This window comes from Saccostrea cucullata, unplaced genomic scaffold (genome assembly GCF_032062105.1).
Source record: "Saccostrea cucullata isolate Sc308-1 unplaced genomic scaffold, CSIRO_AGI_Scuc_v1 ctg354, whole genome shotgun sequence".
Classification (NCBI taxonomy): domain Eukaryota; kingdom Metazoa; phylum Mollusca; class Bivalvia; order Ostreida; family Ostreidae; genus Saccostrea; species Saccostrea cuccullata.
In genome coordinates, this window is record NW_026940030.1 from 913,445 (window position 1) to 939,384 (window position 25,940).

Here is a 25,940-nt window from a genome sequence, read left to right on the forward strand (position 1 = left end):
TAAATAGAGGAGAACGGAAGACCTTTTTTGTTGCTATAGTGGAAGACTGTCAATTCAGAGCAGTGAAGGATCTTTTTTGGAACTTTGATTGGTTTATACGGTGGAAGGAGGGAGTCCTAGTTTTTATGATGCGCCACTAGTTACAGTAACCCAAAGAAAATTGAAGTTATTGTAATATAAAGCTGATATATGCAAGTTTCCAAGATAACAAGAAAAAAACCTTATGAAATCTACGCAGAATTTCAATAGTGTAAGTTGAGCGTTTCAAGTGCTGCTTACGTATTTAAAGTTGATACGCTGCAAGTTCTGCATTACAGGAACATGAAATGTAGAAACAAGACTGTGTTTGTGAAACATTGATGTCCCCGTATGGCAGCTAATGGCGAGGTCGAATTCTTTTAAATGCATGTCAAACTCCAAAGGTCAAGGTCAAAATTCAAAAGTGTTGGTACCCAAAGGAAGGTCTTGTTACAAGGAATACACCTGTAAAATATGAAAGCCCTAGTTCTAACTGTTCAAAAGTTATGACCAAAGTTAAAGTTTTTAAAAAGTAGTTCAAACTCTTAGGTCAAGGTCAAAAATATTAATACCAGCTAAAAGGTCTTTTCACAATATATACACATGTGAAGTATGAAAGCCCTAGCTACAACTGTTTACAAGTTATTGTCAAGGTTAAAGTGGGGTATTTTCATGTAAAAGTAGGGAAAAAAACTCCCAGGTCAAATTTGGTGGTACCCAAAGAAAGGCCTTGTCACATGGAATACACCCACGAAATATGAAAGCCATAGCCCCCCACTCAATAGTGTGGACTAGGTTAAAGTTGACAACAGACAAACAGACAGACGGGACAAAAACAATATACCTCCGGGATCTTTCGATCAGGGGGCATGAAAAATAATATTTAGATTATACAAGTATTGGTGATAGCTTAAGGTACTCCGATCCTCAGTCAGGAATGATAACTCTTTAATTATAATTTAATTCAAAAAGTCTCAAAATGGAGCTTGAAAATTTAATCTTTTCGTGCAACAATTTTCATTTTATACCTCACATTGTGCTTGAAGGTTCTTTGAAGATCTCAGAAAAGTCTTATAAAAAGTCGAAAATTTTACCCCATAAAAGTATTTTAAAATTACATATTTAAAGAAATTGAGGTTCATTTAATCCAACCATAGATACCAATGTTTATTAACATGATATGAAATTAGAAGTGATTTACGGTGATCGAAGTATATAGAAGAAAAAAACTATAAGTTTATGTATAAAAAAAATTGTGTAATTTCTTCAAAAGCCTGGACACGTAGGATTTTTATTATTAAAATGTGTTTGTTGATTAAATTTGAATTAGAAAATGCATAGTAAGTGTTTTTATTCGCATTTCTTAAAAAAAAATATTCGAGATTTTCTTATTTACCCTATATAAAATAACTAACTTTAAAGATTAAGTTTGAAGAATCATCGTGCGTATAAAAAAAAACGTTACTTTAAGAATTCAGAGACATTTTATGAGCATTTTCAATTAGTCAATGCTTGATTTTCGGAACCTGAGGATCGGAGTACCTTAATACTAAGTATATAAAATATCATTCAGGAATTTGTCGTTATAATTGATTTGTATATAATACAGTGGTCAAACTTCCTTAATACGGATGTCCTTGTTTTTCATTTATTTATAGATACACCTACATGTACATTTTTCTTTCTTGTAGATCATGATTATAAAATTTGGATTATAAAAATTTATAATTATATGAAATCTATGCTACTTTCATTTATGAATTTGATTTTTGGGACTGAAATAATGTAACATATTGTATTGTAAATACCCGGATTTCATAGCCTTAGGTAACATACAAACCTACCCAAGCATCTCAATATAAATATTTTTGTAGAAACTCTCATATTTGGTTTCATGAACAACAAAATAAGCTGGTGTAGCCTTACATTACAAGTAGGACAGGAGGCAGTAGTTATAATTTTAAACTTCATCGATGAAAAGAGGAACTTCGTTATTGAAAATTTTGAGAAAGACGAATTTAAAATGGAATTTTCCATTTTATCGATCACAGCATACCAACACTGTTGTCGGTCCGGAGAAAGATCGGGGACTTCTGCCAGATCAGGAGGTCTTGCCTAGGACCTTGGACTTCGACGATGCCGTGAAAGCTTGCCAATCGCAGACGACTTGGGAACTATTGAGGGCTCTTCTTATTTTCAAAGTCTGTTCGTTTGAGAAATTCGTCGAAAATAATTACAAGGTAAGTTTAAAGAGACATATTAAAGTTATGTAACTAAATGAAAGATTATATAACACACATGTTAAATTTAAGAATTAATTATTAATTTTCTTTCATAATGTAAGTATAACGAAAAAAAAACAAGTTTGTGAAACTTATGACAAAGTTATGGCCAAGGTTACAGTTTTTCAAAAGAAGGCCAAACTCCAAGGCCAAAAGGTCAATTTGTTGGTATCCAAAATAGGTCTTGTCACAATAAATATGCCTCTTAAATATGAAGGTCTTTGAAATATGAACTCTTTGAAAGTTATCCGCTCTAAGGTTAAAGTTTTTTTTAGAAGTGGGTCAACACAAGGCCCAAGGTCAAAAATACTTGTATCCATGGAGAAGGTTTGATATAAGAATTACACATGTGAAGTACGAAAGCCTTCGCATCAACTGATCAAAAGTTATGGCCAGGGGTAAAAGTTTGGTAAATTTGACCCACTTTTGCATTATCAAACTTGTACCTTTTAACTTGGCCATGACTTTTGAACGTCGAGTTTTAGGGTTTTCATATTTCACAAATGTATTCCTTGTGACAAGTCCTTCATCTAATACTAAGAATTTTGAAACTATGACGTGGACTTTGTAGTCTGACCTACTTTTGTGCTAACTTTTGAACAGTTTGTTCAAGCGTTTTCAAATATCTCATTTGTATTCCTTCTTTGGGTATTAACAATTATGACCCTTTGTTTTTTTTCTCACTCTCTTGACCTTGGAGTTTGACTTTCTTTTGAAAAAAAAAACTTTCTCCATATTTAAAGTTGTCATTCGGGGCCATCATTGTTTCACAAACACATGTTTTTACTACAGATTTTGTCATGGAGCCGTCGTCTTATGGGTCGACCTCTATTCAACGCGATGATGCGTCCGACAATCTATAAACAATTTGTGGGAGGCGATGACGTCACATCTTTCCAGGCAACTGTTGATCGTCTGCAAGCGGCAGGAATGGGGCCGCTCGTCATGGTGACGCTGGAAGAAGACGTTAAAGACGACGGACCGTAAGGAGAGAGAGAAAGAGAGGAATTCGTGGAAAATCGACATTATAAAGTGTTAAAACTGCATTATAAAATGTCTTGTTTATGGAGATTTCTAATTTATTTGATGTGCATATTTTCATAAAAGTTCAGTCCAAGCATGGCAAAATTACTGACTTCTATGACAATTTAGGGACTAAGTGAACTCTTTGATTTACTTTGATTTTGCAGAGATGCTGATCAGCTTTTTGACAGAAATTTGAAGATAATGGTCGACTGTATAGAAATGACGTCAAAACTTGGGAGCCAGAATCCAATGATGCAAATCAAACCGTCTGGATTGTTCCCTCTCCATCTCTGTGTACGTATTATCATTTTACATTTAGCTTATGGAGTTCATTAACCCCATTTTCTTAAATAACTTAAAATGATTCTTTTATGAAGAAACCCTAGTACATCGACACGAGTCAGTCAGATTCAAATTTTACTCCTCATGTGTATGAGGGTAAAAGAGATATACACTAAAACAAAATTATGCAAATGAAATTACCTTAAGCAAGCTATGTTTTTTTTTATTTTTTAACCTTTTAATTTTTGACAAAATTGCAAAACAGAGAATGATTTCGACTGAAGTTCCATACCCCAACAAGAAACCCGAAGTGGTAGAGAAAGTAGCGAACGCTATGCAGACATCGAAAGAGGTGGGAAATATTATTCTGACATTTCTAATGATGCTCGAGTAAATTCTCTGAAATATCCTAAAGCATCTTTCTGTGAAAATGGATAATCATTAAGACGACCAATGATTACAATAAAATCTTTTCTTTCAGATAACAGAGCTGGGGAACCTGTCGTCTATAGAAATTGCACAGCTGAACAAAGCGTTACAGAGGTTGAAACATATTTGCAAGGTAACATAGATTTTTGTGGTATAAAACGACTTATTTTGACAAACATAAAACCAAAAATAAATAAATAAAATATAAATGAACTTATAATTTTTATAATAGGTTGCTATGGAGAAAAACGTGATCATAATGGTGGATGCAGAGTACACTTATTTGAATCCATGTCTTAATTTATTAGCCCTGGCCATGATGCTGAACAGCAACAATTCCGCTCCACTTGTATTCTATACCTACCAAAATTACCTCAAGGTCAGTAGACTTTTGAATTTGTTTCTTAAAATACTTTTTTCTTTGAAGAATATGTCACAAAGTTTTCTCTGTAGGAAACTCCAGATATTCTGTCAAAAGACAAGGCATTTGTTAAAGCACATGGGGTATCCTTTGGTTCCAAACTTGTGCGAGGTGCCTACCTGTACAAAGAAAGGTCGCTGGCAAAGGAGAAAGGCTACCCTGATCCTGTCTGCGAAACATTCGAAAAGACAACCGAAAATTACAATCGCTCTATGGACATTATGTTGAATAACATAGCGAAGTATCCAGGAAAATTTAGCACAATAATTGCCTCGCACAACGAGGATACCATTAAAAGAGGAATATCCAAGTGAGTTGGTGAACCCCATATTTAATTTGTATTCTTTTCTTTAAGAGACAAATTAAATAAAGCTTAAGAGCAGTGGTCTCATAAAAATATGAGTTATGCCCTGATACAGTAATATTTTCGTTAGACATCAAATAGTATGAAACATTTAAGGTTGACCAGATGTTTACGCTGTTTGAATATGGTTGAATAAGGATATTTTGCAAGTGTGTATTATGTCTAGGAATATAATGGAAAGATGGAGTTATCTGGTACCAAAGTTTTCTCTTAAAATCCTATTGGGGCAGATGAAATTAACAACAAATCAAGCAGAGATACACATATACATCTACATTTGTTTTTAATGATATTTCAGACTGAATGAACTGGGAATTCCTCGAAGAGGCACAGAGCAAAAGGTTTTCTTTGGTCAACTCTATGGAATGTCTGACTTTATTTCACAATCTTTAGGTAACAAAAAAAAAGTGGACAACACAAAACATTAAAAACTGTTTATGATGTCTTTAATTCCATTGTTCAGATAAAATGGAAAAATAATATTGTTGAAGCAATTTTGAGGTAAATTGCAATTATGATGTGTAAAAAGCTTTGCAAAATAAGTCTTGTTAACGTTGCTATGTAATAAAAATATTATATTATATAATATTATATATGTTATTTGATAAAAATCGCGATTAATGTCAAAAGTATTGTGAATGATACCAAAAACTTTTAATTTACATTAAGTTTTGATTAATCACAAAATTTTACTTTAAACCACAAGGTTCATCAAATATATCACAAGGTCTGTATTGTATTGCAACGTTTAATATACTATATTATGATAGGCAATTTCTCCTTGAATTTAACGTAAACAGAATTATTTTCGTTTGATTACAAATATCTTGCATTGTTTCAGGTCAGGCTGGCTATATGATTCACAAGTCCATTCCTTATGGCACTATCGATGAAGCTCTTCCTTACCTGTCCAGACGAGTCGGTGAAAATAGTTCCATATTTGGTGGTATCAGACGAGAGCGCAAAATCATCCGCCGAGCCCTTGCTGACCGGTTAAATTTACGCTAGTAACGGTACAGGGATCATTAACAGAAGTTTTTCATGGTTGAATATTATCTAAAATTTTATTTTAAAATATGAACAAGCATCGATAACTCCTAAATATGTACATATTTTAAAATTTTAAATCGAATTATGTGTATTTTTAATAATGTATTTTAATCTTTTAAATTATATGATTCTTTGATTATACACGCCTTTGAAATCTATTGTAAACATCTATATGTAAATAAAACTCCAGAATGATTTTTTTGGGTTTTTTTTTTAGCAACATAATTATACTAAAGTAATCAATGGTTTCCTGGACTTGATCATTTTATCACGCACGAAAACTCTTTCCTTGAAAGAGTCAAAACCATGAGATTTACAGTGTTTCTGAACTTCCATCAAAATTAAAAGCTCCCTTTACCGCCGATAAATGGCATAAATATCATCGAATTTATTAGGGGGAAGTAGTACACACAATTATTAATCGTTTATACTTTCTTTTTGCAGCCGTTGTTGCATATGTTTACTATTGCATGCAACTATAATTGAATTTACCCGGTTCGCAAATTGCAATTTTCAATTTAGATACTGTGATGTAAAATGCATCAGATTATTTTCAGCATGTTAATGGATCTTTAGTTTCATGAAATTAAGAAAGACATACCAGAAATTATTTTTGCATTGTAAAGGTGTGTGATTTCTGTACAGTGCAAGTATTTATAATTCAGTGGTAAATATTATGCTGTATATTGCACACAATAGAACAATTAAAATTGAAAAGATCAGGTTTCGCTATACACATATAATATACTTCTTTCTGTGTTAAACAACTGGATTTCTAGTAGATGCTACAGATATCGTGTGCCAATTTCATATTATTAGTAAGTGGTTTCATTCTTCTTGTAGAACTGGCCCCTTTTAAAGATCGTTTCCATTATGTTGTGCTGCAAAGATGTTAACTGTACTAAAAGGGAGAAGGTTGGGGAGAAAAAGAAATGCGTTTGGGATAAACGAAATCTGTAGATATTGAATACAATTATCAAGTTCAAAAGTCTATTGAAACAATAAAAATGGGAATGAAAGCAAACACGGACATCCAAAAGCATCAGAGGTGAGATCAGGTATCATGGAGGAGAAAACATCCCTTTTTTGACCGGCCAAACCCGCCACAAAGTTAAAGCAAGAGAGGGAACCAACCCCACTCATGTTTCCAGTGGGGCCCAAATTTATATTTATTTTGAAAAATACAATAGTTTTGATAAGTCTCTTATAATTACTATCTTTTCACTTAATTTACTATCAATTTCTTATTCTTTCATGCATCTACCTTCCATAGGAGAATTAAGATGTATTCGTATGAAATTTTACTCTGGAAACTGATCTTGTTAATTACCCTTTTTAAAGCCCTTTACATGTAACTTCAAAATATTCCCTTTTGTAATAAATAGTTGTTTTTTTTTTTATTTTCCATTTTTTAAATAGACCTAGATTTGAAAAAAAAAACACATTTGTATAAAAAAATATCCAAACGTTTATTTTCCCTATTTTGACCTCAGATTATACGCATACCTTGTGTATTCCTTTTCTTTTATTTGACACCTGGTGTGTTCTTATACTCTTGAGATTATTTGGACTGTAAGTCTATTGTATATTGCCAAAAACCTTTTTTAAAATTTAAAGAAATGGAGTAGATATACCTTAAGTGTTGTGTGACCCTGAAGTATCTTTATCCATGATTTTACTGTTTGTAGACCTGTAAAAATATGAAAATCAAATTTCAAATGATTTTCATGCTCGTTCAAGAAGCATTGTATGCATAACCAAGACACCGTTTTGAACAGTTGAGATATTTAGCGAATGTCTTTTCAGCGTTCTAAACTTTTAGTTTACTTGACTATATAACCTACGTTTTTCCTGAGAGATATCACAATCGTTTCTGTCATTTGATAGCAAAACAGTTTATGTCCGTAGGAATTTTCATTTCTGACCCAAATGTGAATCAAGTTACAACAGAATCACTATTTTTTGACGTTGCCGGAAATGGGAAAAGGGGATGGCGGGTGTCAGTCAGTCGTCCATGTCTTTGTTTATTTTCGAAAAACATGTGAGCCATACATATATTTGAAAATAATGACCTACCTTATATCTATAAAAAAGAAATACAGTAAACAAACCACTTTTTTTGAAAGAGTCAATTGTTATTTTTTCCTGCAGTATTCTTGAGTTAAAGTGCAGCTACAGTGGCAGGAATCTGTCATGTAAGATGGATAAAAAAAATCTACTTCACAGTTCAGTTTACTGCTGATACTTGAAATTGTTGGCCATAGGATGACATTTGGATCTATTACAAATTACCCAAGCGTCCCAAACAAAATATTTATATACAGCTCTTGTTCTGGGTATCAGAAACACGAATATGATCTGCTCTATACTGACACTAGCATGATAAACATAATACCTTTTTACTTAAACTTTCAACTTCAGCAATGTTAAGTAGAATTTCGGTGCTGAAAAGTCTCAGAGAAGGGAATTTAAAGTGGTGTTTTCCTTTTTGTCAATCTCAACACACTATAGCCGATCCTCGAAAGGACCATGCATCAGTTCCAGAAAATACTGCGCAGCAGCAGCAACTGCTAGAGTTTGAAGATGCCGTCAAAGCTTGCCAATCACAGACAAGCTGGGAACTTCTGAGAGCGCTCCTTATTTTCAATGTTTGTTCAGTTGAGAAATTCGTTAAAAACAATTACAAGGTAAGAGGGTGTATGTTTTATTAGAAGACTTATTGTGTAGTAAAATTGGAATTTTCACCAACAACTTTGCGTCTTAATTTATCTTGTTTTAAAAAAAAAATTTTGATTTTAGTATTTTTTTAATCAATATACCATGACTTGTATCTTTACAAACATAGAAAATTTGTTAAGTGTGGTTTCGATTAGATATTTTGTCATATTACAGAGTGGATATGTGAATCTAAACAAATACACAAGACAATTTAATTGACAATATACAAATGTACACTTCAAGCATAATTCATCTGATGAATTTTGCCTGAGTGTCAAAGAAAATAGCCAACAGAAAACTTTCTGAACATTCAAATGAACTGCTTTAGAAATGGTAAAATTTCCTCGTACATTCACCACCCCTTTTATAGTATCGGATAAGACCGAGCTGAAACTTGCAACTTTGTCTTGTTTTGTTAAATCTTGACTTAACAATATATGAGACTCATTGACGATCATGAACTAAACGCTCTTATAATAACAAAATTATTATAAGTAAAGAAAATAGATTTATGCTGCACAGGATCCATTTGTCATTTTGAAATACTACAATAAAGGGGATTTTTGATGATGATATTAATGGTGAAATGAAATACAGGATATAGCATCTATAGAAATTCGTTTCAAAATAAACATTTGACAACGAAACATATTATTTTCAAATCAATTTTAGTAATTTTATATTTAATTCGATTAAGATTCTCTCATGGAGTCGCCGACTAATGGGCAGACCTTTATTCAATATGATCATGCGTCCTACCTTCTACAGACAATTTGTTGGAGGCCATGACTTGGCATCCCTCCAAACAACCGTAGATCGTCTGCAAGCTGCAGGGATTGGACCATTCGTCATGGTGGCGCTAGAGGAAGACGTGAAAGACGATGGAGCGTACGAGAAAGAGTTTTTTCTTTTACAATTATCGTTTTCTAGCTGAAATTTAGTAATATCTTTATTACTGTATACCGATCATGAATAAATTCCAAGAAATATGAATTTTATATTAATTTTTTAGTAATATTATTTTAGAGATGATATTATTTAATAGTTTGATTTTATTAAATTATTAATTAAATGTTATAAAGGAGCGTGTTTTACAGAGATGCTGATCAGATATTTGACAAAAATCTGAAGATAATGCTGGACTGTTTGGAAATGACGTCAAAACTGGGGAGCCAGAATCCCATGATGCACATCAAAACTTCCGGATTGTTCCCTCTCGATCTTTGCGTTTGTATTGAAATAATTTTTTCTTTTCAAACTTTTTCATCATATCTATCTACATGAAATATCTATCCAGGATTTTTTAAATGTATGCTTTTTTATAATGGAGTGAATCCAATGCTTTCTTTCTTAATTTTTGTAAACTAGAAATTACATTTTTTTTCCTTTTTTACTAAATGACAATACAGAAAGCGATTTCATTGGAAATTCCACGTCCAAATGCTCAACAAAACATAGTGGAGAAAATTGCGAACTCGATGCACACATCCAATGAGGTAGGAGATAAATGCTCATACAAGCTTTTTCCAATAGGTAATTCCAAAGAAATCATTTATGTTTGGAAAACTTTCTCACATGACATATTTGGGAAAAAGTTCATTCTTTTGCAGATAACAGAGCTGGGTAACTTGAAATCCGTAGAACTCCAACAATTGAACAAAGCGTTATACAGAATGAAACAGATTTGTGAGGTAATGTACTTAATGTAAAATATATTAAAAGGAAGGGCAATATTCATACAATCTTTTTTATAAATTAAAGGTTGCTAAGGAGAAAAACGTAATAGTTATGGTGGATGCAGAGTACACTTACCTGAACCCGTGTTTAAATTTATTGACTCTGGCCATGATGATGAACAGCAACGGTTCCGCCCCACTTGTGTTTTATACCTACCAAAATTACCTCAAGGTCAGTTTTCTTTTACTTGTTTGTCTTAAAATATATATTTTGCTGTGAAGAAATTGTCACAAAGATTACTCCAAAGTAAACTCTAGATATTCTGTCGAAAAACACCGCATTTGTTCAAGCGCATGGCATATCCTTGGTTCCAAACTTCTTTGACATTTAAGGTCATACAATTAGCTACATTACAAAAAACTTGTTTCAATTTATTCACTACAGGAAACTCCAAGTATTCTCGCAAAAGACATCGCATTAATGCAGGCACATGGTATATCCTTTGGTGCTAAACTTGTGCGGGGTGCCTATTTACACAAAGAAAGGTCGCTGGCAAAAGAGAAAGGCTACCCTGATCCTGTTTGCGAAACTTTCGAGAAAACGTCAGCAAATTATTATCGTTCTATGGACATTATGTTGGATAACATCGCAAAACATCCTGGAAAATTCAGCACGATAATTGCTTCACACAACGAAGCCACTATTAAGAGAGCAATATACAGGTAAAAGTGCAGATTATTCAAAGAGCTGAACTGTTGCGTTTTCCATGACAGCGCTCTAAATATGGCTTTCGGTACAGATATTAAATTTTGAAATGTTTCCCAAAACTACTTCCTAAGTTGTCTAACACTGTGTCCTCGATGCTTATACAAAACTTTTTAATGAATAAAACCGTGTTTCAGAATGACAGATTTAGGAATATCACGAAGAAGTAAGGAACAGAAGGTTTTCTTCGGTCAGACTTATGGAATGTCCGACTTCATATCCCTGTCTTTGGGTAAACATAATTATAATTTCATCGACATTTGGGAAATACATGTAATAAGATTTCATACATCCAATGATTGTTGTATGTTAATTACAAAAACAAAGGTTGCATTGATCATCAAGTCTTCCTTGATTTTAAGTCAAAGTATCAAAGGTTATGTTTGAAACTTAGATACAAAACCCTTTTTTCTTTCTCATCAGGTCAGACTGGCTATATGATCCATAAATCAATACCTTATGGTACTGTTGATGAAGTTCTTCCATATTTGTCCAGAAGAGTTAATGAAAATAGTTCCATTTTCGGTGGAATGAGAAGAGAACGCAGTATCATCCGAAGAGCCCTTGCAGATCGTGTACTGTCAAAAACTTAAATTCGTTGTGACCAACTTCGAAGGAAGGGCAGATCGTTTACTGATACTAACTTAAAAACAGTGGTGATCAATTAATTAGCAATGCCTTTTATCGTATTAATTCATTTATTCTTTGAAAATTAACCTTTGAATTTTTATTAACTATTACTATGAGTTTGTATTTTCTTTCTATACAGTACTGTTGAAACTATAATGTTATATGCTTTTCACTCACTTGAGTTTACCAAGATGAATAATAGAAAGGTACATATATGTAATATTAGATATTTTTAGATCACGCATTTACATGAAATATGAATTCTATATTTCGAATAAAGATTATAAAACAAGTACGTGTAATTTTAGTAAATCGGCATCGCCTCAAGCCAAGGTCTGCAGTCGGCAAATAAATCTCTAAACAGGGTCGTATATATCGGCTGTAGTTTGCGAAATGGTAAAACGAGAACTGTTTCATTATAAAATTCTTAATCCAGAAATTTAAAATTAACAAGAAATACAATTTATAACTTCATACGTGATGCATAAAGTTGAAGAAAATCTATGTGACTCAGGCATGTCAGGAGAATAGAGTTTTGAAAGCTTTTCACAAAAAATTAATATTCTTAGTAAACAATAACTATTCTACAAATTCAAAAAACTTTAACATAATTAAATTTCCTGAGAGGTCTTCTGTATATTATTTTTAAAATATGTAAAAGACGATTTTTTTCAAAAGAAGGAATACTTTTTTTGAAAATTTCAAACACAAATACGGACACAAGTTAAATAGGACGAGATTGATGGGTATGCTGCTTTTACATGCAAGCTTTTATTTTTGACTAGTGCAGCTGAAAATACAAATTCAATTGTACCTAACGACACAAAATTGAGATAGAATATTGCTGAAGAAACCATAATATTTACATATATATGTTAAAGGAATACAGAAACTTTAAATACTTGAAGATGCATATTTTAAATGTTTAGCATTATTGATAAGTTTTAAAACTATATCAAAAATGATATCACTTTAGTTAAATATTTTCATGAAATGTTATGGTATATCCTTCTTGACCTAATGCATTAATGGCAGAGTTAAGATCCTCACAAACGATTAAATCTGAATCATCTTCTTTCTCTCTTTCATCATCCGGTTCTTCGCTTTTGTACAGCACCAAATTTCTTTGCTGTGGAGGTGGATCCCATTTTCCACGAAGTACTCCAATGATATTTATCGTTTTAAGGTCAGTGTCATATCCATTTACAATAACATACGCAGCACTGTCCCCAGGCTGTGAAAAGCTATCATTTGTCCCTTTTATAAAAAGAACTTCAAAAGAGCCGTTATTACTTTGATCATTGAAATGTTGGACACCTTTGACAATTCCATCCGTCCAGTGAGTCTTTGCACCCTTCTTATGAACAATTTCACCCACCAAATCATTTAAATCACATTCATAAATTTTTGCCGATACCTTATCATCGTTCGGGTTTCTAAAAATTTGATCAAAATTGCCATAAAGCTTTTTTTCGGTAATGACGAGAGAAAGATCTCTCGGAGAAAAATTTCTTTCACATTCTCCAACCAGCTGAGGTCTAGCATTTACATGAAATTTTGCATACATTTTCTCTTTGGGCTTGTATAAGTGATTACAACTAAAAACAACAAGATCATCTCTTTCCCCAACTTTCTTCCTTTTGGCAAAACCTCCAACAGTTCCTTCATGGTGTCCTCTTTGCATGGCTGAATCACTTGCAATATCTCCTTGACCACGGTATGAGAAACACACATCACCTTGCTTAACAAATGAATGAGGTTGTACATCCCATTCTCCAGTTGTGGAGATTAATTCTGTTTTCCAAGTAAATTCGCCACTCTTTCGAAATTGTTGCAATTCCTGCCAAATATTCTCTGTAACCTCTTGGCAAGTTTTTTCATGAACATATATCTGAAACTTGTCCATCGAAAAGCCGTATCTAACAATGGATTGCTTGTTCCTGAAAGTATATGGGAATGTGCTTAACTGGACTTCCTGAAAATCTAATACTGGCAAATAAAATCAAATTCGTTTAGTTAAATGACCATTCATTCTTCTGATATAAAATGTATAACGTACTTACTGATCCAAGACCATCTTCATCATCTTTGGGATCACTCGACTCGGTTTCATTTCAGATTTCCTTTTACCTGTCGCATACTTTCGTCGGTTTAATCTCTTACAAATCGCATTCTTTTGAGTCAATAGAGATCTGTTAATCGTTAAGCTCTTGCGAGTTTTTGCCATCTTTTCAATAAAGCAAAGTAACTTTTCTTCAAGGAGGGAAGTAACAGCCTCTCGCACATCCTCTCTTCTATTGGACACCTGTACTATCTGAACATTTCTATAAGAGAATTCTTCAGTCAGCACCTTGCAGTTAGGATCAGTTACCAATAAGACGACTAGCGAAATACCACTATGACGTTTCGCTAAATCAGGCAAAGTTCTTCGCAGCTGAAAGAGAAATCACTCACATAAGAATTTATTTCAAAAATTATCCCTCCATTTCCAGAGTTAAGATATTTTTACAGAATTGTTTTACCTTTTTGACATTCTCTGATGGTGTTGGCTTTCCTTTCGAAGTCATAAAACAAACGATGCATAACGGAGAATGGTCCTCAAGATATTCCACAAATGCGGATTCTTTGATGACTGTTAAAAATATAAAATGATTCTCTTAATTAAATGCTTTATTTATCTTTTTTAATAATTTTAATAGTCGCCCGCGTGGCGCAGTGATTAGAGCGTCTGCTCTAGAGTCGCTAAGTAAGGAGTTAATCCTTACATTGCGGGTTCGAATCCCACTGTGGGACGTTGAGACCAGGCCTTCGGATGAGACCGTATAAACCGAGGTCCTATGGCGCAGTAGGTGTTGGCACGAAAAAGATCCCTCCCTGATCAATGGTCTTGAGTGTCGAGTATAGGACAAAATTTGCGGCTCTCCACTGGCAAGTGGTGGCGTCTCCATATGAGTGAAAAATTCTCGTTAAACAATATACAATCAATTAATCAATAATATTAATACTGAAGAACATGGATAAAACACGTAGTATTTTAGTTACCCTCTTCTTGGTAAAAACCTTCATTTGAAAGTAAGTCGATATTGTCCTTTGAAATTATCCCGCGTGTCATAATTAATGGGTATGACCAGTACGTGTCATCACTGGTATCAATATTTCTTTCCTTTGAAGTTTTCTCTATATCTGCCACTCTTTCAAGTAGTTTTCGTATCAATGACACGTGGTATTCATATCGTGGAAAGTCTTGTGAATCATAGCAGAGGAAGACTAAAAAGAAAACAAATAATTTACATTCTACATATAGATATATGTATGACGAAACCGTATGCAAATTTTACAATCTTAGAGAAACTTTTAACTACAAAATCAATTCTAGTGCTTACTTGTATCAGCAAAATCCCAATTTTCATCGGCAAACAATTTTGCTTCAATATTTGACCAATCCTCATATTCTTTAAGTCGGAATGAGAATGTTTTGGGAAAATCACCACTCATACTCGTATCAAGATAGAACTGCAGAGTTGATTTTAATTCCAACATTTCTTTCTTGTTTTTCCATGTAAGAAAACTCTTGAAAAACCCTTTAAAATCGTCTAATTTTGAAAGAAAACGAAATGCCATAGTTTCCCTCTCAAAATTTGCATGGATTTTTTCACAGGGATAAATTGAAGAAGATATCATATACAACTGCTTAAAAAGTTTTGAGAAAAAGTCAGAATCTTTCATTAAAGGGGATTTTTCAAGTATATCTTTGTCAATTCCGGATAACCCACAGGCAATCCTCTGTATAATCGCTAGGTGATATTGTTCACCTATTACCAGTCGCCTTCCTGTTTTATCGCATTGTCCAAGTTTTGCAAAAGTCACCAAGACCGACACACTGATATTATCCAATAGCAAGCCAGGGTCATAGGACAGCAGCCATTTCAGAGCTGGCAATCGCAGATGATTCTCCACAGACAATGACATCCATTTTAAATGTTTTAAAATATCCTCCTCTGGCTGGAAAACTGAATCACTATATGAAAAGTGTCCGGGATTTCTTCGCATATTTCTTAAACAAAGGATATTATTTATTATTCTTTTTTTATCTTGACTTTCCAAACAAAGAGTATCACATTCCCCTACGACCATAGCAACACTGCAAATCCTACAAAATTCTTCAAAGTCAGTTTTGACTATCTTTTGGAGCACTTCATCAAAGTAGTGATTTGGGTTCTGAAACTTCTTTGAGTATTCCACATGCCATCTTCGAAGCATTGAGCAAGACAAAGGAAATCCAATCCTATCGTCATAATAAGGATTTTGAACTATTTCGTACAGCGTCCTCAAGTTTTCTTGGTCCTCTGAATTCCACTGTATTTGGTAATTGCGCAGATGTACATTTTCTATACCGTGACTTGAAGTAGATTTTAAAGTAACAATAACAAATCTCTGTTGTTGTTTTTCGCATGCATTTTGTATAACTTTGACCCAGTTTGGATCAGAGAGATCAGCATTATCAAGGATAACATGAGTTTTGTCATGGTTTTTGTCAAAGTTATTTTCCCATTGTGAAGGAGAAGTAATGAAAGCTAATTTTTCTGCATTTGCCAAGTAATGCATGGCCACGACTGCACAGTGCGTCTTTCCACTGCCTCGGCATCCTTCTATGGATATACATCTATGTTGGAGTAATATACTTTCAATATTCTCAATAATAGAAACTTCTTCGTGATTATAATTAGTTTTTACTAGACGAGGATCAAAGTGCTGAACTATGGATGTCCAAGATATCTGAAATGTGCATTTGAAATACTCAGACTACTCAGAGACATTTGTATACTCTAATGTATTTGTATACTATAATATTGTTATAAATATGTAGTTATTACAATATCATAGGCTAATAATTTTCACAAATTATGAACTAATTAATAATTATTCTATTTATTTTTAAAGAATTGAAAGCTTAAATTTCTGTCTGTATATGTTAAAGCTGAAAGAGTTTTTTTTTCTAAGGTTTCATCAAGATGCCCTTGTCATAGATCTACAAGAATATTCGCGTACAAAATTTACAACAATGTTAACCAAATATCCAACGGTGAAATTTTTTTAACTGCTGATTGTACAACTTGATTGATTATGATTATTCTTGAAAGTTTCATCATGATTACTCATGTCATCTCCAAGAAAATGTTTGAACAAACAGCGATATAGCCTTTTGGAATGTTATAAACGAATTTTACAAACTATGTGATTTAAAAAACAACTCAAGGGGTAAATGGAGGAAACTAAATTTCACCACACCAATAAGAATATAATTTTTTAGACGATAAAATGGCGGCCTAGTAATAATTTTCGTCCGGGTTGTTAAAGTACATTCATTACGTTATACACACAGCCATGAGCAGAAAAGAGAGAAAATACTAGGATAGATTATTCATTTGAGCATTGAAAATACAATTTAAATTTATAAAAAAGATGATTTATTAAAACTTAATTACCTTTTCCTTTGGGTCTTCCATGTTCTTGTTTATTGACATTTTGTTGGCACGTCACGTGATAACTGATAAATTAAATGTTTAAATTTAGCTCTGGGTATTTCCACAATCGCAACTTCTCGTGCCTTTCCGACTAGCGCAAAAACGACCTCCGAGGTTGTTTTTTCGACCTCTGACGGAAAGACCCGAGATGATGTAATTGGGTATATCCATTACATTTTAGCGGCAATAACAAAACTCTGAAAGCAAGCGTGTATACGTAGATCTTTTGTTGTTATTAAAAAAATCGCATATTATATTGCACATATTCCAATCTTATCTCCGATAGTAGAACTTAACGTAAATCTTGGTTACATAAAAAGTCTCCGATAATACTTGTAAATAGTACAATGTTTACAAACGATAATTATGCAGTGATTTTCTTGCAAGTTATGTACTGTGCATTACGCATTTGAATATCCCCAGGATGAAGTGACCTAATTATTTAATTATGCATGCTTTATGTATAATCGTTAGATGAAACATATATGAATATTAATTTTACATTTTTAATTAAGTGAAAGAAAGATTCAAACTTTTACTTAACTCAGTTTTATATTCTTAAATAACATGTTTCAGGGGAAAATATAATTACAAGCTCACTTATTATCATTCTCAATACTTCATACCCAGCTTCAACAGCCAATTTTGAATTTAATCTTTTATATTTACATTTCCAATGTCTTTTTCCGAGATAAAATTACAAACTGTAAATGCACTTTATTTTCCCATCAATGTATTGGCGCGGTTCCAAAAAAAAAAAACAACAAAAAACCACGTGCAGGGCGGAACAAACAGATAGACAGAAGCAGGGTTTGGAGCACGTGGATTGGCGGAATCAAAGCATGTAAATATAAGGAATAACTGTCAGATTTTTCAATTTCATGAAGATGATCAATCGATTGGCTTGCGTGATAATTTTATACATAAACGCCTTCGGCGTTTATGCAAATTATCACGCAAGCCAACGATTGATCACATCATGAAATCGAAAAAAAAGACAGTTATTCCTTAATTAAACCTATAAACATTTTTAAAATAAAAGATGGAAAGACTTCATTTTTTTCAAATCAGAGGCATATATTACATGCATTACAAAGCTGAATACAAAATTATAGTTTTATTTCATTATAGCATAATTATTCATTTATGCATGTTAAATTTTCAATGATTGGATTATACTTTTATAATCTTTAAACTTATTTTCAAAATTTTAATAACGATTTAAACTTTCCATTTAACTTAGTTTTATATTAATTTTATATTACATTCAAGAAAATTTCTTTTATATAAGAAATTTCTACAGCTAACTTAATGCTTAATTCGAAAGGATGCTACATTTACTTTCTGTAAAACGTAAGCAAATAAAAATCAACTTTGTTTGATTAAACATTTATAATATTTTTTAATCAAATATATATATGAAAGAACATTTTTTAAAAGAGGGATATATGCATTACAATATAAGATATCAAGCCTCGGTTTTATTTCTTCTTCATCGTAATCCTCATGCTTTAACGGGGCATGAACTAAGTTTCAGCAAAAATTTCAAAATTTATTTTTCCATTTTTACAAATATTTAAAAATAGCTTTTTACACTTTTTGCCATAACTTTTGAACCATCAGAGATAAGGACTTCATATTTGGTATGCATACTCCACCGATTAAGTTCTTTCAAATGACACCATGGTCAATGACTTTGTGACCTTGACTGTGACCTATATTCTAAAAATAGCTTTTTCCACTGTTTGTCATAACTTTTGAACCATAGGAGATAGGGACTTCATATTAGATATGCATACTTCACCGATAAAGTCCTTTCAAACGACGGCAAGGTCAATGATCTTGTGACCTTGACTGTGACGGATATGCTAAAAATAGCTCTTTACACTTTTTGCCACAACTTTTGAACCATAGGAGATAGGGACTTCATATTTAGTACGCATACTCCACTGATTAAGTTCTTTCGAATGACACCATGGTCAATGACCTTGTGACCTTGACTGTGATCAATATGCTAAAAGAAGATTTTTTTAACTTTGTTGCCGCCGGGCGCGTAGTGTTTCACAAACAAATCTTGTTCCAACATAAATCTTCTTCTCAAGAACAGCAAAGACATTTATTGTCCCCATTTTTGCTAAAGGTAGGGTACATTAAATCTCATTTGTTTGTCAATCTGCCCATCTGTCACAATAAATTTAACCTTGGTCATCATGGTCGTATATTTTGAATGAGAAGAGATAGGACTTTTATATTAAACATGTGTATTAGTATTAAATGGGACAATACCTTTCTACTAAACTTTTCTTGGCAAACGACAGGCCTATATTTGTTTTTCGAAGCTTCAAAAATGTACGTAAAATATATATTTTTTTCTAAAAATACCATTTGATGAGAAATAAGTCAGTATATATCAGGGAATGCATAATTATTAATTATTTGAAATAGTAGTTATTAAAATTTAATTTTTTAATTTAGTAAAATTGAATGAAAAACCCACACATTTATTTATTTGAATTTTAATAAGTGTTGTCTCTAAAATTTAAGAGGGTATTTTAGAGTTGATATGAACTTTTTCTTTCATTTCATTCCATATGCATTGGAATTATCAATCAATAAATTATGCACATGAGTTAATAAACCAAAATTATATATGAAATACATTACAAGACATTGTTCCGTGAAATAACACTTTTACTAATGGTGCTCGATATTAAAAACTAACAAAACAACAATGCTGTAGTGACCAATGTTTGACTATAGTTGCAAAGTTGCAATTAAAGTCAAAGTAATTTTAAGCTCCTCTCCTGAATATAGTGACATCTCTTAATGAGTGAAACAGTCTTGAAGGAGACACAGAATATTCTAAAATGTAAAGTGTCTTTTTCTTGCCCCAATTAGATATTTCTCATACATAGATATCTTTTTCACAGACAAACATAGACGAATACAAACACTTCATATCATTCCATTTCCCATTTAGTGAAAATATTTCCATGCAATCTTCGTTTCCTTTATCATCGTTAGGTTCCCCCTTGTTCCAGTTTGTGAATCGTAATGGTAACCCTGAGTGATTCCAAATCCAGGTGTTCTCTTGTGTTTTGTCCGTACCACCCAACCAAGCACGGCCTAAATTTTTGAATTTGAATATTATTATATCAATGGTGTTGCAAGAAAATAATATAATTAAAAAAAACAATTAAGTATTTTCTTGAATTGAAAGATGTGATCAGAATGTAGTGAGTTCGAATTTTGACCGAGACTGACCAAAGTCTGTAAAAATGGTCATGAACTGTTCCTTCTACATGCGCTCTGAACCTAATAGTGAAAGTTGGGAAGCATTAAAACCGAGGTCCGTGTCACGGTAGACGTTGACACGATCAAGAACACATACTGGTCCCCTCCCTGGGTGCCGAGTAAAGTTCAAAATTTGTAGCCCTACACCGGTTTATGGTGGTGTCTCAACATGAGTCGGACGTAAAACAACACACAATAAAAGATACATATCCTTCATGAAACATATACTTTCTCACTGTATCATAGGTACACTTCTTTGCAAAAAACATTGGATACTAGTATCAGTCCAATAAGCATTCAATTGTTAAAGAGTGTGTTTGCTTGTATTCAGACATTGTTACAGAAAAAGTACTTCATCATTACAAACATATACTGAACACCCTACTATACATATGCAGTATATAACATGTACTGAACAGAAAAAAATGAATTTTCACAATCAACATTACATGTACAAATCTAAATAATGTTTAAAGTATCAACGTAGATATTGTAAAACAACACCTTTAGATAGAAGCCGAAATGTGCTTTTTTTCAACACATCTTGTTAAAAATACAATTCATTTACAATATTCAGGAAAACCTTAGTATCTATTACCTAATTGTTTTAATGAACAAACACTCACCACTGGGTTCTTTATTTTTTAAAATGTTGGCTACAAAGACGTTCTCGGGCATTGTATCTATTTCAACCAACCTGGCTGACAATCCACGACATTTAACCTGTAATGATTGTACATGTAAATAATGTACGTCTTGTTTGGTATTGCACATTAGCTTACTCGGTAATGCCTACAAAAGGAATTCCGTCATGTAGAGGACTAAATGAAGTATATGGAGATCAGGAATACTATTCAATATCAAAGTCCATAAAACAATACAAAATAGGAGCAGAGCAAACACGGACCTCTAAAACATCAGAGATTGGATCAGGTGCCAAGGAGGAGTGAGCATCCGCTGCTGACCGGTCCCACCCGCCGTGTGCCCCTTGTCATGATCGGAAAATAACGGAAAAATCCGTCGTCAATTCAATGTATAAATAATGGAATAACAATTCTAATCTAAACCCAATTTTAAATAAAGTAATTGTAAGGGTGTGGGTATTGTAAGACCTTGGGTGAAATCTCTAAATATGTGTAATTAGAAATGAATATTTACATAATAATATGTTCAAACCAAAAATGGTAATAGAAAGTCACTAAATGTTTAAGACAGCTTTTATCATAGATTCCTTACATTTGCCTGTTCCCATGATAACTTCTGTGTGTTTAGCATGTAGCACGAAGTCCCATGCTTTTCCCATCTTATCTGTATTTGAAGAGTTTGGAATCTCTGTGTGTTTTTCTTTTTTCTAAAAGTAGAAGAAGCTTTGAAAACTCGGTAACCAGTTAAGTTTATCACATGAAAACAATACAATCTTGAAACAAACCATCACATAAAGGAATTTTATGGGAGTCTAAATGCATTTTTAATTCTTTCCATCCGGTGCACATTTATTTCACCAAAATGTTAACACAAAATATGAAAGCAAATATTTGAACCATGGTATTTTAATAACCAAAAAATATTCAACAAAAAATGCGTTTTACAAACACCTTACTTGGTGTATTGAATTTGAAATAGAAAGAAAGCGAATTATAAAAGCCATAAAAGCATTAAAAGTAGTTTAAATTGTTTTAATACTCTGTAATTTGAATTATAAACCTTTTAAGTTGCTTATCTGTATTTGAAGATTTTGGAATCTCTGTGTGTTTTCTTTTTTTACTAAAAGTAGAAGAAGCTATTTGAAAATCTAATTATTCCGAAACCAGTTAAGTTTACCACATGAAAACTAATATTAAAAAAATTATAAGTAAATTATTGATCGGCCTTTGAATCAAAAATAAGGTTTTTCTTCTGTCTAGACTAAATATTTATTTTAATTTTCTGAAATATAGAAAACTTATCCTAAACCATGGTTATAAGTAATAGCTTTTCAAAAACTTGCCTGACTTAACATTCACTATGTTTTAAGTGTAATTTTTAGGTGTGTTGACCTTTGAAATCAAAATTGTTATTAAAGTTTTCATAATGTAATAAATTTTTAAGCAATGATTTTCGCAAAGTTCCATTGTTTATTGGAAAACAATTCAGAATTCACAGCTTTGGTGACTAGGCCCGTTTTAACAAAGAAACTTATTGAAAGTCCCATGCTTGTCCGAAGATCCTTTCGGACAATCTTGAAACAAACCATCACATAAACAAATTTGCTTAGTTTTTAATAACCAAAATATTCAGCAAAAAATGTTATTGAAATAGAAAGAAAGATCTGGGGGGGGGGGGGGCCCCCCCCCCCCCTCTGTGAATCCCTTAAGAATTTAAATTGTTTTAATACTCTGTAAATGAATTGAAGATATTTTGATTCTTTTCATATTTTATTTTTTACAATGATTCAAAATTTTGAAAATTTAGTCTTCTTTTTGGAATTTAACAATACATAAACTTCACAAACTTTGAAATAAAAATTCTAAGCTAACAATTTCGAACAAAATCTTTACTTTCACAAAATTTTACAATAAACTTAAATTTTTGGTCTTAATCGTAAACATCTTTTTAAGAATACATTAATCATTTTTATATTTAATATTTCAAAATACAAAGGTGTCATTGAATTAATTATTTTTATATTTTTTTTTAAATACAAAGGTGTCATGGTTATTTCAAAAACCTTTTTGCTCCAACTCTTGTAGTTGGGAGTCTAAATACATTTTTAATGACAGCAGGGAATCTTCCAATCCACCCGGTACACATTTATCATCGCCGTTTCTTGTGTCCAGACTTTGGGAGAAACTTACTTGTAGTTGTGACAAAAGGAAAATGACAGCAAATATTTGAGCCATAATCTGAAATGATATGAAAATAACAATATTACCTGCCTTGAGAGGTTGCAACAAGTATAAAATGTGTTTATTTATGTATATAACTGATAAATATTTAAGCGGCACTTGATTGGCGAAAATCCAATGACTAAATGAAACAATAATTCAATATATCGACAAATAAATTAGATTTAAACGTATATGTAAGTTTTCTCCATACAATTATGCTTAACTGCCTAGTTGGTGTATTGAATTATAATATTTTACAATTTGATTTATCCTTCACTTACCATTTATAATTAAAGTCGTTCTGACATTCACATTTTCCTGTTTCTTGTTTACTTTTTGAACGTTTTAAAGTTCACAGATTGATGATGCACTATATGTAAGAAAAAAAAAAACGGAAACATAATAATACAATGTAAATTATGGCACTTAACAAAGGAAGAATAATAATATAGGAGTCAGGATGTAGACTATTATCTCCTCGATGTTGTCTGACTAATTAGAGTGTGTATGGGCATAAGATTGGAAAGTCCATCACATTCATCAAACAAAATACACGAAACACTTACACTGTACATGTATGCCATGTTCACACGGAGAGTTTAATTTGCAGTAAATTAATTGGAATTAAACTAATTCGCATTAAATTCTCCGCGTGAACGCTGATCAGATTTAATTTGCAATAATTTACGTTAAATTTGAATTAAACTCTCCATGTGAACAGGGCATTAAAGTTAATATGTCTGATTTTTTTTTAATCGATCCTCTTTATTTGTTTGTTGAATATATGATTTGAAAAAAAGTAAACATGGTATGATGTACATCACTCAACTGATATATGTACACATGACGAAGAAGGGATTGAATACCCCCTTCCCCTTTTCTATTTTAAAGCATGAAATTCTTTCAGAAATATGTTTTTCACAGTACATGTTTTCAAATGAAAAAAAACTATAGAAAGTTTACTGCAATTTTTATTTATAAAACTGGTTCTACCCCTATAACCTTTGAATTGGTCATCCTACGCGTGTCTTAAATTTAAATGACAATACATAAGTAGGGGTGTCTTTGAACTTCCTGGTGTCCGTGTTTTATAATTATGCCCCGGTCATAGACTTGCGTTGTTTTTAGATCTTATTTTAAATCCATCACTGTTCGATATTTACATCTCAATGTAATTTTCTTTAATAAATGAAATCCATAGGAAATCTACAATATTCAATACTTAATAACGCAAACGAAACCTCTTGTCACTGCGCGATAGAATCCTTAGCAAAAACTATATGCGTTTTTGATACTCTAGAAAAATGTATTTTTTCTGAACTCAATGAAACATATGGAGACAACGAAAAGTATTAAGACCAAAAGTTTATAAAACAATACAAAAAAGGAGCAGAGCAAACACGGACCTACAAATTATCAGAGATGGGATCATGTGCCATGGAGGAGTGAGCATCCCCTGCTGACCGGTCACACCCGACAGAGCTATCTGTCTTGATCGGGAAATAACGGAAAAGTCTGTCGTGAATTCAGTGTTTAAATAATGGACTTATAATTAGTATGAAAAACGTCAGCCAGCATACCAAAACTCCCTATGCACCTTACGCGCTTCTTAAAAAGTTCCACCCCCTCGAATTTTAATTATAGTCTTATTTAGATTATCGTAAATGTACAATAATTGAATATTATAAATAGCACTGTGTTCAATTCCTTATTTAGATATTTTATTATCTTTTTTTTTTGCACTAATCGATATGTCCACGATAGTACAATACAGGTACATTTATATAATATATACACATGTAACAAGTAACCAATCAGCGATATTGTCAGAGATTTAAAAGGATACAACAAGCTTATCATTTCATTCGGTAAGAGATAAAGGCTGCTATTCATACTTGGAAATTGAACAATATTTCAAGCAAATTCATAAACCAGCGCGGTTATTATTCTCCTTCAAACGGGACAATATGAGCAATCTTCAGATAACAAACGTCTTGGTTTTCTTCCTTGCAACCACTCATTCTATCATTGTCTCGCGGCGCTATTCCACAGAAGTGGAATTTGATAATGAAGAGCCAAAGAACGAAATTTTAGGTGAATACAAAGCTAGATCGTTATGTATGTGTTCTGCGAAGTGTCGGAAGGACTGCCGCTTCTTTGGATACAATAATAACCTGAAACTTTGCCGTGTCTACAGGAAGGTTTACACCACTCAAAAGTCTAACATGGAGAATGGATGGAGATACTTTTTCAATAATTGTATGTATTCGTGTAATGTTATTTTTTCCCCACAAATCACGGAGAATACTTATTGATGTACATTGAAATTTTCTCTCCTTTTTCCCATTTTTAGTACAATATAGGTGGATGATAACTTATTGATAACGATCAATAATCAATCTGATATATACTGAAAACAACACAGATTGAGAACAGAGTAAACATGCGTATTTCAGGAAGCATTAAAAAATTTAATCATGTGCGTAGAATAAGATACAATTCCTTTAACACTAGTCACACTCATGTTGAGTCCTCTGTATATTAATTATTTCAAGAGAATAATTCCTAATGACAATGAGTGTTTTTATAATA

General features: G+C 32.5%; 3 protein-coding genes and 1 long non-coding RNA gene across 4 annotated transcripts; 1 reads left to right on the forward strand and 3 right to left on the reverse strand.

The window, feature by feature from the left end:
- The first annotated feature begins 1,946 nt into the window (after positions 1-1,946).
- Positions 1,947-11,688, forward strand: LOC134254596 (hydroxyproline dehydrogenase-like). Its single transcript, XM_062737126.1, has 16 exons — positions 1,947-2,258; positions 3,093-3,283; positions 3,491-3,620; positions 3,874-3,960; positions 4,090-4,170; positions 4,270-4,416; positions 4,491-4,768; positions 5,121-5,215; positions 5,664-5,814; positions 9,263-9,437; positions 10,000-10,086; positions 10,201-10,281; positions 10,352-10,498; positions 10,712-10,989; positions 11,170-11,264; positions 11,456-11,688. Exons 1-16 carry the CDS (start codon positions 1,992-1,994, stop codon positions 11,623-11,625), a joined length of 2,460 nt encoding a protein of 819 aa, XP_062593110.1. The 5' UTR covers positions 1,947-1,991; the 3' UTR covers positions 11,626-11,688.
- Positions 11,689-12,401: 713 nt separating this feature from the next.
- Positions 12,402-17,197, reverse strand: LOC134254616 (uncharacterized). The gene is made up of 6 exons (XM_062737147.1): positions 17,149-17,197; positions 15,046-16,438; positions 14,705-14,929; positions 14,185-14,294; positions 13,726-14,096; positions 12,402-13,602 (listed from the first exon to the last, which is right to left on the reverse strand). Exons 1-6 carry the CDS (start codon positions 17,185-17,187, stop codon positions 12,639-12,641), a joined length of 3,102 nt encoding a protein of 1,033 aa, XP_062593131.1. The 5' UTR covers positions 17,188-17,197; the 3' UTR covers positions 12,402-12,638.
- Positions 17,198-19,677: 2,480 nt separating this feature from the next.
- LOC134254573 (hepatic lectin-like) lies at positions 19,678-21,797 on the reverse strand. The gene is made up of 3 exons (XM_062737100.1): positions 21,718-21,797; positions 21,108-21,204; positions 19,678-20,313 (listed from the first exon to the last, which is right to left on the reverse strand). The coding sequence occupies exons 1-3, from the start codon at positions 21,754-21,756 to the stop codon at positions 20,093-20,095; spliced, it is 357 nt and encodes a 118-aa protein (XP_062593084.1). The 5' UTR covers positions 21,757-21,797; the 3' UTR covers positions 19,678-20,092.
- A 363-nt stretch (positions 21,798-22,160) lies between these two features.
- Positions 22,161-23,757, reverse strand: LOC134254624 (uncharacterized). Its single transcript, XR_009989342.1, has 3 exons — positions 23,630-23,757; positions 23,189-23,363; positions 22,161-22,245 (listed from the first exon to the last, which is right to left on the reverse strand). It is a non-coding gene; the product is annotated as an uncharacterized LOC134254624 (long non-coding RNA).
- Positions 23,758-25,940: the final 2,183 nt, after the last annotated feature.